This window comes from Cheilinus undulatus, linkage group 6 (genome assembly GCF_018320785.1).
Source record: "Cheilinus undulatus linkage group 6, ASM1832078v1, whole genome shotgun sequence".
Taxonomy (NCBI): Eukaryota; Metazoa; Chordata; class Actinopteri; order Labriformes; family Labridae; genus Cheilinus; species Cheilinus undulatus.
In genome coordinates this window covers 15,399,697-15,412,643 of record NC_054870.1, presented here as the reverse complement: position 1 = coordinate 15,412,643, position 12,947 = coordinate 15,399,697, and the positions used below count along the sequence as shown (strand labels likewise).

General features: G+C 38.1%; 1 protein-coding gene across 2 annotated transcripts; it reads right to left on the bottom strand.

The window, feature by feature from the left end:
* Positions 1-150: 150 nt before the first annotated feature.
* asrgl1 (asparaginase and isoaspartyl peptidase 1) lies at positions 151-12,580 on the bottom strand. Of its 2 annotated transcripts, none has more exons than XM_041790171.1 (7): positions 12,525-12,580; positions 9,728-9,922; positions 9,118-9,260; positions 8,351-8,505; positions 6,794-6,915; positions 3,672-3,782; positions 151-3,565 (listed from the first exon to the last, which is right to left on the bottom strand). In XM_041790171.1, exons 2-7 carry the CDS (start codon positions 9,912-9,914, stop codon positions 3,357-3,359), a joined length of 927 nt encoding a protein of 308 aa, XP_041646105.1. In that variant the 5' UTR covers positions 9,915-9,922; positions 12,525-12,580; the 3' UTR covers positions 151-3,356. The 2 variants fall into 2 exon arrangements, with proteins under 2 accessions (XP_041646105.1, XP_041646104.1); XM_041790170.1 differs by having other exon boundaries at positions 12,520-12,577.
* Positions 12,581-12,947: the final 367 nt, after the last annotated feature.

The window sequence follows — 12,947 nt, the reverse complement described above, 5'->3', positions numbered from 1 at the left end:
GAAGGTTTACGTGTTTATTTGTATTGAAATAGCGCCCTCTGGTGGCTCTGGCAGGACCGGGGTTTAACCCAATAGTGCAGCTCCTCAAACAGAAGAACTGGTGGGTGTGTGAAAAATGAAACTCAGCAGTCAGAGATAAAGACCTTTTTAGTGAATAATCAGTGGTTTCAAGACATAAAATTTCAGCATTACAGTCATCTCTGATCAACATTATTTCACAGTTTTTACTCCAGCATTGATGGAAGTGTTTACTTTTACAGTACAAAGACAGTATAGCAATAAAATCAACCAGTTCCTTTCAAAAACCCGTACATTTGAATATCCAAGTAAAATTGCATGTTTTCACACATTACAAAAATATAACGAGATAAGAAACATTATTTATCTGTTAAAAGGTTATTTAAAAGTGATAACACAACACAATTTTATTTGATTGGTTTTGATTTAACAGTCATGGCTGTGTTTAAGACATGCAAAATATAAATTTACTATGTAATCTAAATATTGCCACTCTTTCAATCTAATGTTGCAAGGCTCATTTATCATGGGACCAATGACTTTAAAAAGTGTGCTAAAACTTTTTTTAACTGTTGTAATGAAAAATAAAAATCCAACTAACAATTATCTGTGAGAAGGGAGATTCAGTTACTTTGGGTTACAGCTTTCATGCCTCCATCTATTTCTTGGTACATTGGTGGGAAATTAGGTAGAAAGATAGCAAGTGAAGAATTGTGGAGAACTCCACAATTTACAATGATTAATTTCTCTGTATAATTGTATTGAAATGTTATCATGCTCCCTTCCTGTAAACATGTCATTTCATGTCTTATGTGCAAACCAGTGGGGCCACATCCACCCATCACTCAATCAACATTCATGAGGTAGCAACCAAAAGCAGATGCGTCCTAGTGTTTTTAGGTGTTTCATCCTTCATGTGCTGTGGTTATGGACCAACTTGGGTGGTAAAACAGTAGTCAAACTTCAGCACTGTGACCAAACTTCACTGCCATCTCTTAGTCTAAATTATTTCCCCTTATTCAACTCAAGTCTACTAGTTGCTGTCAGACACATTCATTATGGGCCAATCAGAGCAACAAAACATACACATCCCTGATTATTTTAATGTCTTATCCTTTGTAAACATTCTCTTTTATTTTTATGCCATCTCATTTAATTTCTTTATTTCAATTTTCTTAATTTTGTAATATTTCTTAATTATTTTATTACTCGTTCCTCACCTTAGACTTTTAAGATCTTATCTAGTGTTGTCAATGTCTATATGATTTTCTGTCTGTTCTTTGTGAAGCACTTTGGGCTGCATGCTTTTATGTATGAAAACTGCTATAAACATATCAACATATAAAGTTGAGTTAAGTAGTAGTGCGGATGGTGGCGTGCGCCACCATCCAGGAGTGTTGCTTCTTGCTTTATAAACTGGACTTTAAGACATTACAGATGGCGGAGCAAATAAGCGTGATTTGTGCTGCTAGTTGCTGCCATAATCCTTATGTTTTTATGATTAATGCAAAATGAGTCAGGATATTTTAGCTGTCAATATGTTAGCCATTCATGTTGTATCAATAAAGGCATGAAAAATTGCATTACTTGTCAAAACTATGAACACAGCGGCACTGCTGAGTGTGGAGACAAAAAATTATAGTTCTTTAATTTTAAGAATTTGTAGAAGGTCAATTAAAAATGAGAACCAGCTGCAGGCCATCATTTGGAGAACCCTGAGTTAGGTTGTTTGCAATCATGATATGCTGATGATGCACAAATGTCAGATGGGGTCAGGAAGTGAGGCTCAGTTCTGTATGCCTCTTACAAAAGGCTGAGACACCTGAAAGGATACAAGAATCTTGAGGAGTCCTGAACTGAGCTAAGAGGTTAGTTGTGCCTCTTCAACGTCTGTTCTACATCATTTTGTCATAAACACACTTTAATTGGAACTCTGATGTACTTTTAAATCATATAAGGCCTGTAAGTAGGGTTATCAAGATTAATTGCATTAATTGCTCTGTTTTTTAGTATGATTAATCTAATGTTTTTATTGTCCCTTTCAAGTCAGTTAACCTTTATCAAAGACTGTAGAAAAATCAAAAATGACACAAAAATAACATTTTGAAACTGCACAAAATAGTGAAATTTTAATATGCGATAAAAAGATGCAATAAATCAAAATTACTACACAAACCCTGAGATTAATCAGTTCAAAAATAGAATCTTTTGACAGCCCCACTGTTAAGATAAGTGACCGAACAATGATGTGCTGTTCACGAACGAGCCAATTTCCTTTCTTCATTTTTTTTTTTCATGTAATACACATTTAAAAAGCCAAAATGGTACCAAATGAGGAGCTGTTTGGGAGTCAGTCAACCAGCTCAGAGCCAAGTGATCCAGATCTCTATAAGCAAGTTTTGCCATCGCAACAAGCAAGGCAGGGCAGACACTGGCTATAGAAAACAAACTTGACCATACACCAGTGCTTTCTGACTCTGCTCAACCAGGCTTTAGACAGAGGCTTTTAATCCGTGTCTGCTGCCTTTTCTCAGTGAGCTTTTTTGCCTGAATGTGTCACTACTTAAAGGACTCAAAAGAAGCTAAATATTGCTATTTTGCAGGTTTTTGGGAAAGCAGTAAACAGCGAAAAACGTTTGGATTTTGACAGCGTTACTCTATGCAGAAATCACTTCCATCGCCCAAACAGGAGTCCTTTACTGTGTTGGATGTCATCTGCAAACAACCTGTAGATACGAGTAGATAGTGTGTAATCACTCAATATTTAAGATTATCTTTAGATTTAAAGTCTCATCTTAGGAGCAGAGATGTGTTGGATGCTGTATCTCTGTTTATGGCCTCTTTGATTTGAGATTTCCAGTTCAAACAATAACTGATGAGTTTTTTTGATTATATTTTGATCAAAACTATCTAACAACAGTTTTGTCAGACAACATGCAAGTTGTTTAGTGACTGATATCTACTTCATGATTCAATAACATCCAGAGAGTGAAATGACAACCTTACTCTGAGGGTTTCAGAGGTCCTCAAGAATCCTGCTGCTGCAACATGAGCATGAGGTCTCTGTGGTACTGTTAGCGTCTGTCTGCATGCTAAAAACGATCTCATTAGGTATGTTTTTATCACACAATCAATACAAACAGATTGTGTGTCCCAACAACTGTATTTGCTGACACTGACAGCTGATCTCCTGGACCTTGTAGTCAGTAAATTTAATCAATACTACTATCTATCACAAAATGGTGGTAGGTTGTATAAAAAATTGTTAGTATTTCTTGATTTTAGTAGATTTTTGTCCCATTATCGCAAATCAAAAATGATCACTGTTGTGTTTTCTGTCAGTCATCTATGCTCTGTGTGAAGTGTTCTCCTTTGTACAGGCCGTAGTGCAGCGTGTCTTTCTGTGCTGCGGCCCACGCCATCTGCAAGCTGGAGAAACAAGCGGCCCAGTTACCCTGAGGGTCCACTGTCACCACTCCACCCAGACCCCCCACCCTGGATTTCATGTAGGCCAGGGCTGTGTCACTGGCTGCCTCTGCTGACTGACCTGAGAAGAGAGGAGAAAGAATAGTTGTCCAAAATATTCCAATGACTCTGCAGTCACTTTGATTTTTTATCAACATTTACTGCAGACATTTTGTTATATGCGTTACCTTGCTCCATGTGGAACAGGATGAGTCGGGCTAACACAACCTTCATGATGGCTTCTCCGTGGCCTGTAGTCGACACCGCTCCTGAGTTGTTGTCAGCATAACCTCCACACCCTGCCACATACAAAAACATGACCCCACCATCAACTCTTTTTTCTGAGAAACAAAAAACATCTTTTTTAAATTTCTGATTTCTGAAGTTTAAAAATTCAGAATTATTTATTTCCCTATAACGAGGAGAAAAAGCTGTTAAAAGTGGTATTCCTGGTTTGAATGGCAAACTACTCACAAAGTCTTCTGGGATACCATGAAATCCCCAGAATGCTTTGGGCAACTTTCTACAAACTTTGCACAAATGTCAACTCTAATTTTAAGACTAACTTACTAGATTATGAAGGTCAGAGATCAAGGTAATTAGTCCTCCTCTTTATCTAAAGAATACATTGAGGGATTTTTGTCCAAAATGGAACAAACCTACCCCCTTGACTTGTGGATGAACTGATTAGATTTGAGTTGGACAGCTGGGTTTTTATTTTACTCATGACAGTCTAATCACTCATTGACTGATAGTGACCAATTAGACGGCTGAAGTGTACAAACTCCACTCTTTGCTGGAGACTCAACCTCAGACAGAAAAATAGTCTAAGATAATTAAGCTGCTGTCACACAAAATATTCAACTGTTAATTTTAATGATTCGTTGGATATTTGTGTACTACTAGGACAGCATTAGGTAATTACAATAAGACTATCATTGCGGTGTATCTGATATGGATAAGTGACTTTTGAGATGAGTGCAGACCAAAATCAAAGCAAAGTTTCCTTGAAACATGATTTAACGCAAAGTCAAGGCAAAGATGCACATTTAGGCCTGGTGTTGCTACTACATTGTAGTAATGTATGGTAGCATAAAGTCGCACACCTAACACCTAGACTTGCCTGAAGTTCAAGGTACGCCACTATGATGCAGCACACCATCTGGGAACTACTGTCCTAGTTACTGCTCATTTATTTTCTTTATTATAGTGAAGATAGGCACACCCATGAGGCATTTGTGATGTTCTCCTGGTGATTTGAGATCCTCTCCTACAGTTTATAAAGGAAAAAAAGCCAAAAGGTTGAGGGTTCTGCCTTCATAGTGCGAGTGTGTGCAGTCATATGACTTAATCTGCTTCTTTATTAATTTATTTCTACACCAATTCAACCTTTATCTTGAAAAAAAACAGGGTAAAAAGAGTTTGTTCTGTGTTTGCAGTGTTGTAATTAGGCATACTCGCAGGGTACTAAAAAACTGTGGTGTTCATAAGGACAGATAAACAGGCGCTCTATGGTGAAAACATAAATTGTCCATCTAAGAAAGCCTTGTCTAAAAAAAAATTAGTTTTTCTATGAGGTCTTCAAACTGGGCATTATCCAGTTTTATCAGAATCAATAGTTTGCATTAAAGCAGACTGTTCCTGAGGATGCCTGGAAAATAACAGGGGTCTGTGTACCTACTTATGATTAATCTTATTGCACAAATTTTGCAAAGGTAGCAAAGTTTGAATGTTTCCTTTGTTGCTGGTCTGAAAAAAATTGCACTGGTTGTCAATAGAAAGCCCTTTGGACAAGATAAAGCACAAAACAAAAGCTGAACTGTGACACCATGCAGCCAACCATCAACAAAGCAGGCTTTGTCTACTCAATAACCACGTATGTCAAATTTCTGCTTGTCAAAGGTCGACCACAGCAATGAGGACAAAGAACAATGAGTCAATCTTGGTCCAGGTTGTACTGTTGATAGGTCTTTTTCTGTACTAACTATACTTTAACAGCAAAGGATTTAATGTCAAATCTGGAGCAGAAGTTGAACTAGGAGAAAAAGGACTTAAACAGCAAAGTGCACAATATGAAGATTCTGTGCAGCAGTGCAGCTGTTTAAAGAGGTAGTGAACACTTTAACATTTTTTTTCAACTGTACACTGAGGTATCTGACTGAACTATAATAAAACACATCAGTGTTGGTGTTATAGCTGAAATTTGCACCAAACTGATAAAAATCTGGATTTTACAGCTTTTACTTAGCTCAAACGGACATCTGCCTTGAAAAATCTCTTCTGAAAAGGTGGGGCTTATGTGACGCTAGTCGGTTTCTACATCACAAACTCTAAATAAAAGGTAGAGCGTTACCGCCTCTAACTGACTTTACCATTCAGAGACCACGCCCATCCTCTTCTGCCTGCACCTGGACTGTCTTGGCCCTGAGAGCTCCGGCTATAGTAACGCTGCTGCTGGAGCCAATGGACCGAACAGGTAGTGCTCAGAACCACTACGGTCCACCACGACACTATAGCCTGCATCAGGGGGACTCTAGAGGGGAAAACTCCTCCACTTTAAAAGATCGGTATGAGGCAGCAGTGCTGTGGGACTCTGTCTGTGTCTGTCTCTGTCAAGGGGACATCACTGTCACTCCCACCTCATCTGGAAAGTCCCGTCCTTTTCCCCTCCCTCCCCACGGAACCAAACTGTTCACTTTCTGTGCATTTTTTGAATTACGGAGGTGGGCGGAGTTAGCTCTGAGCCAGGGGTTCACTTACATTTTAAGTGCCATATGTTTAACCATATGAGTCTGTAATCTTGATAGCTAACAGTATGATAGCTAACAGTATGATAGATCACCTCTCGGCCTGTGGTGATAGGTGTGAAGTTCAGACCACACAGCCAGTAAGTCATGCAGCTCATCTCCACTGGTCACTTGTCATTTATTGAAGCATCTTTTCATCCAAACCAGTATTTCGCATGTGTTAATTATTTTTATTTACTTAACAGTTTACTTTGAATGCAGGATGACCTAATAAGGAAGAAAAGCTGTGCCAACGACCTGTTAGCCTTGCTGTGTAGCCTTGCACATTTTCAGTTGAATACTGGGAAATATTCAAAGGTGTCAGGTTGTGTGCTGTGGTTGAGGGAGTCGGCTGCACTTGGGGCCGTGATGGGGCATGTCTTAGCAATCATACTGGTATACTGGTCACACCAATTTAAGGATACAGAGCACACTTTTTAAATTAAGACAAATACAGTAGGTATTAAAGTGCCATTTTTACACCTGGTTCTGGGGGACTCTCAACTGTATGTTTGGGAACTGACCTATGCAGGGTGTGTCCCCCACCCGTCCCTCCATCTTGTTCAGGATCCCACCAGTGGAGGTCGCACAGGCCACAACTCCCTCACTATCGACTGCAACAGCTCCAACTGTGCCCATTTTCCCCCTACAAATAAAAAAAAACATAAAAAGAAAAAAATATGTTGAATCAGATCATGTTAGTAATGTGGCATTAAAGGAAATGTTGTTTTTTTTCCAACCTGTGCCCTGTTTCTGATTTTTTTTTCCTTATTTTGTTTTTGAGGCAAAGGAGCAACATCACAGATTGTCAACTAAATCCCTTGTTTCTGTCCTTAATTTGCTCAGATTGTTGTTATAAATAAACCAGCTCTGATAACAAACTAACAAAAATAGATAGGCACGAAATATTTCTGAATTCTTGTTTTTAATGATCAAAAACTGCTGTCAAACACCTGCAGGAGTATGCTTACAGGAATTGCAGGAACTTTTGATACAATCATTCTTCTCCATAGCACCTTTCTTATGAAATTTGTTTTATTTCAAAGACTTTTTTCTGTATTTTTGGTTTGCCTTTATTTTGATAGGTCAGCCAAAGAGAGACCAAAAGTATGGGTAGAGAGAGTGAGGAAGACATGCAACAATGAATCCTGCGACCAGTAGGAGCCCCAGTTTATTGGCTTCGGCTCTACCAACTGAGCTCAACTGGTGCCTATACGCGTTTTTAATGCTTCAGTGCTAAAATTAAACTATTAAACACTGGAATAATGTAAACTTTGTTATCTTAAAAGACATGGCAGTGAAAAGTATCAAAGTATCCAACACTGTGACAACCTTACAACAAAGTATGCATACTTGCATACTTTGTTGTAATTATTAAAATTTTCCTCCTTTCTTGAAGTCAAAATAAACTCTTTCATTGCTCATTTCAAAGCCACCAAACTCCACTGGCAAAATAAGTAATTTTATCTAATAAAAAACATGAGCTTCTTGTTTACCTCCAGCCATATGTTTAAATAATGACCCTTCATTGATTTTGGTTTCTCTCTGATGCTTTTCCCCCCATTAAGTCATAAACTCAAAAATACCAATCTGATGTTTCAGCAGAAAAAAAGCTTAACAAACTCAGATTTGGTGTTTCCTCAGTCATTGCAGCATGTTTCAGAGCAGTCTGAAGCAGTCAGTTAGAGGAAATCCTAAACTTTGTGTGTATACATGTTAATATGTTAAATTTTATCCCTGGTTAAAAAGTGAACCCTCTTTAAGGTAAATCTTGCAGACTTCTTGTTCTTTTGTGAAACATGCAGCTGTGGTCAGCAGACTCTCACAACAGTAATCTTGAATTCCAATGATGACCCTGAGTCAGAGCAAAAAAAACCTGTGCAAACATCCAGAAAATTCCCTCCCCCTAATCTACTAAGTCCAGCATCTATCTACTGTGGATTCTTTCACTCTAAAAAGTCTTGACTTTTTCCTTTAAATGCATATGCTACTTCATCAAGAGACTATAGGACAAGATTGATTGCTACGTCAACTGAGCAATTTTGTGATGAAGCAAAACATTTAGCAAATTAAAATCTCACATTTGGCACTCCACAGGGTTGGCATCAGGAGCAAGGTTCTTCCTCCAGCGCATGCGGGAGTACTCAGTGATGAGGGACTCCATTGGCACCTCAGGGACACCCATGGACCGGGCGAACTGATTGGCACCCTCTGCTGTCAGACATGCATGACTCGTCTGAAACAGAGATAACATGTATAAAACTTCATCCCTGAACCTTGATGATGGGTGCTACTGGAGGGGGTGCTGGTTATGTTTTTACGAGGAAATCTTAAATGTGTACCAAGTAAAATTCAGAAAAAGACTTAATCTCACCTCTTTTATGTGAAAATTTGAGATGCTCTTGATGCGCAATTGAGATGCATATTTACTGACTATATTTCATTGCCCAGTTTGGTTACATGTGAATAATATATGGACAATTTGGGGATTAAATAAAAAAGTTTAGGAAAATAACCTTATTATGCCTCTGCAAATTACTGTTATGTGAAAGTGGGATGCAACAACTTTCCAGGTTAAAAAAACGATGTATATAGCTGGTGCCACAGGAAAGAAACTAGAACAACCTCCTGGTGTTTTTTTGCCTCCACAAGGTGTTCATGTGTTGGACGGTGAAAGTACAGTGCTGGGTCAGAAATCTGCTCATCTGTATTCATATGCTTACCAAAACAAATAAAAATAACATTTTTTAGTAAGACATATCGATACCTAGTATTTAAGTATTTACTTTCAATGTGTTGCACATAAAGGATGTTCATACCTTGTGTAAGCCATATTTAAAGTTCAAACCTTGTCCATAACCATTCGTGCTAGCTGTGTTGGGTTGGCTATGTTGCGTACAGCTGACACCGCACCAGTTGCTAGTGTTTTCCCGTCCATCACAAAAGCATCCATCTCCACCTCCCCTTTCATGTTCAACACTGACCCACAGCCTGAAATAAGACAAAAATGTTTATATGGGGTAGTGAAACCTAACCTAACATCTTTAAAGAAAATAAACTGTTTACTAATGCAAGAAAAAATACACAAAAAAAGGCTGCATTTGTCACATGTAGTTTTGAGAAGTCAAAAATTCCATTTTCTATTCAACACTAGTATCATTCTTTAATTTTCCATTTTTCTTCCCATTTTTGTGCCTCCCATGAACATAACGTTCATTTTATGAGTTATCTTTTAATGCATTCATCTGAGCTCAAAGGCTGGGCTACAGTGAGCTCAAGCAAATGCATTTAAAAGTGTTTAAAAGGTGATGAGTTCTCACATTTGTAAGGACATCTCAGAGAAAGGTGGCTTCGTCATCAAGGACAACTAAATACACAGCAAATATACATACCGTAAACCATTCTAAACTATGTTTAATATTGTTATAATTTGACTTCTGTGTTTGTATTGACATTACCTGCATTAAAGGAGGGATTATTCTCCATCAGCGTCACAGCCTCCACCACAGCGTCCATGCTGCTGCCCCCTCTCTTGAGAACAAGGTACCCCGCTCGGACTGCTGCACACACCCCCGATGTGGAGTTTTCTGACCGCGCCTTGGGGATATGACCCGCTCCTCCATGGACCACCACCACAGGTAACATGTTAGTCACTTGAGTGGTAAAGAAGAAATAAATAACCTCTTGAGGGGAGGACATACAAACTCCACACAGAAAGAACCCTTCTGACTGGATTCAAACTTGTAAGTGTTCTTGTTCTGAGGTGACAGCGCTACCCACTAACCACCACTTTACTGTCCTGTCTGCTAGTATGGGCCTTCAGCAAGCTCTTACTTAGTCAAACAGCCGACTAGTCACGTAATTACAGGTGGCTACTTTTTCCCTCTGTTCTTAACTTGGTGAAATAGTTTGACCAACACATTTCAACTCAATTTTCTTGAATATTTTAGATCCAGTTAATTTTGTTTTTAAAGCATTCATAGAATTAATGATCTCCTTATTTTGGTGAAACCACTCACTTTGTACTTTCTGATTGGCTAGTATAAGGCTTGTGACAAAATGACCAGGTCAGAGATAACAGATCAAATCTTGCAACCATGCGAATGAACTGCATACAGTAGCTGAATGTTTTTGTCAGTATTTAGTCATCAACTCAATGTTTTCCTTTGGCACAACTTAATTTTACCAGATTGCAGCAAATAAAGTTTTGGATGCTTATTTTTTCTGGGGCAGGATCCCCAGATAGCTTCCTATTATGTACAGTATTAATCATTTTGGTAAATGATAAGGGGAAGGCAAGCTTTCAACCTCCTTACATGGCAACATTTATTCCAGGGCCTGACTACTCCATCACTACTCGATTCATGGTATATACCCTAATACATTACTGCACCATGTCTGTGGAAAGCCCTGAGTATATGGTTCACATGACATTACAAAATTAGCTTAACCACAGAAAAATAGACCTCGCTATGAATTGAAAAGTATGAAAATAGCTAAAGGGAAGTGTGAAAAGTGAAATGTTTGATATCAAATGGGCCTTTACTTTTGTTGTGCCCCCTAGCCCCGCCTTGTCAACCAGGGCACCTTCTGGCATTGGCAGGGGTGTCTCCAAAATGCATTAAATTCAACCAAGAATTACCATGAGACCAGTAGCTATCCTGGCAAGCTATCAAAAATAGTCTCATGTCTACATGACTTAGGGCTAAACAATTTGGGAAAATAATTTCATTGTGATTTCTTTACCCCAACATTGGTGATTTAACTTGCGATTATTTTTTAAAGTTCCTCATCTTATGTATTTTTCAGCAAAAAGGAAATAATTTGTGCTATATCATAACCAACACAATACTAGATATGTGAAATTAGGGCTGAACAATTTTGAAAAAAATATCGAATTGTGATTATTTTGAATCATTTTGCAAATTTCATATGAATTGTTGAATTGAAGGGAATGATCATTTTTATGTAATCCTCATTTTATTAAGAAAAACATGCACAAAATGAGGGAAGTAGGATTTTTTTATAAACTATTCTAAAAAAGACACCTGAATGATTGCATGACATGTACAATGTCCGCTGCAAAAACAGTTTTTAAACTGGTATTATGACCCAAGTTTAAGTTAAGAGAAATGTTGCACCTACTGTAATCTGAAAATTAGAGCAGGCCATGTTGTGATTTAAATTTTGATTAATTGCCCAGTCCAATCATGACTTCCTGATGCATGATGCAGAGGCATGTCAAAGGTTCTTTTTAGGTCTACAAGACACTTTAATTGTATAAACAGAGAGAAAGACTTTGCCAGAAAAAAAGGTTAATAATTGGATGTCTGTGAGGGTTTTAAAGTAAAGTAAAATAAGACATTTAGAAGAGCAGTGATTCTCCTTTTGAATGAGAGCTACCATGACTTGTAACCAGCTGCTGTCACAATAGTCAGCCAAAAAAAGAAGTTAAATTAAAAATAAAAAACAGGAATTGCAACTCCTCAACAAGAAGAGAGTTAAAGTGAAATCTACTATCTTAAAACCCACTCAAACATTTGAGCAGAAACGGGTAGCAAAAGTAATTCTGATTTTTATCATGTGAAACTCAAAGTCATTTTAAGTTACAGGCTAATACATGAAAATTAGGTGCTTAGTGTAAGACATCCATGTTTCAAGAGAACTTTTTGCGACAGCAAAAGCCTGGGCAATACCGAGATACAATCTCAAAAACTGTAAGAAGCCTCTTCACATGAGAACTGTTAAATCTGAGGCTCACGTCAACGCACCACTTCTACCAACGTAGAATAAACAGTTTGTTCTAAAACAGGAGCTGCTGGAATATCAGACCTAATAGTTTTGATTGGTTCGACCACTTACAACTCCTAACATGTTAACAACATCAATAACTCAACTCAACAGCCAATAATTTTAGATTTATCGGCAGCATGGTTTGAATGGACATTCAGCCTAGCTTAACTGAACCTCCCCTGGCGTATCTACCATTACAATCACAATGTTGTGAGCGCTATAGCCTACCAGAAGAACGTTTTTCAGTGGTATTCATTATAATTTTGAATAAACCAAGAGACACAAGCAAATTTGTAATAAATTTCTATGGACAGGACAACGAAAAAGGACATTTTATCGCTGAAAATCTTGAGCGACAGTCAAAACACATCGATTAACTAAACGGTTACTGTACGAATTACGTGCAGGCAGCAGTTGAGACACAATAACAGCCTGAATTCACTGTAAGACCACTCACTGGACCTGTTTAGGCTTGACCCGGCTTGAACGCAGCGTCTGGTTTTCTCCGCTTGCTTTTCTTCTTCTTCTGTCAGTTTGTAAAGCACATCGCAACATTAAAGTCCCATTGCTGCCACCATCTGGTTGTGTTTGTCTGTGACCCCTACATGCCATCCTTTGAAATCACAGTTTGGTCAGCAAATGTTGAAGTATTGCTTTATTTGAAGTGTATTTAAAATCTATCTAATGTTATGAAATGGAGCAATCCCTATTCAAACAGCAGGAAGAATGTATTTCTTAGATATTCACCGCTCATTTGTGGAGAAAAACTTTAATTTCATTACAGTTTTATTTAACGTGATCTATGTAACCCCCTTTATCTCTCCTTTTGTTTCTGTATCATTACTATCATATATCTTAGGCTCTGTCTGTTTCTGCTTGCGTTGT

Coding starts and splice junctions, on each gene's coding strand:
- asrgl1 (XM_041790170.1), bottom strand. Junction 8,506..9,117: donor CACGAATGGTTATGGACAAG/GTTTGAACTTTA, acceptor TCTCTGTTTCAG/ACGAGTCATGCATGTCTGAC. Junction 6,916..8,350: donor AACCCTGTGGAGTGCCAAAT/GTGAGATTTTAA, acceptor TTTTATTTGTAG/GGGGAAAATGGGCACAGTTG.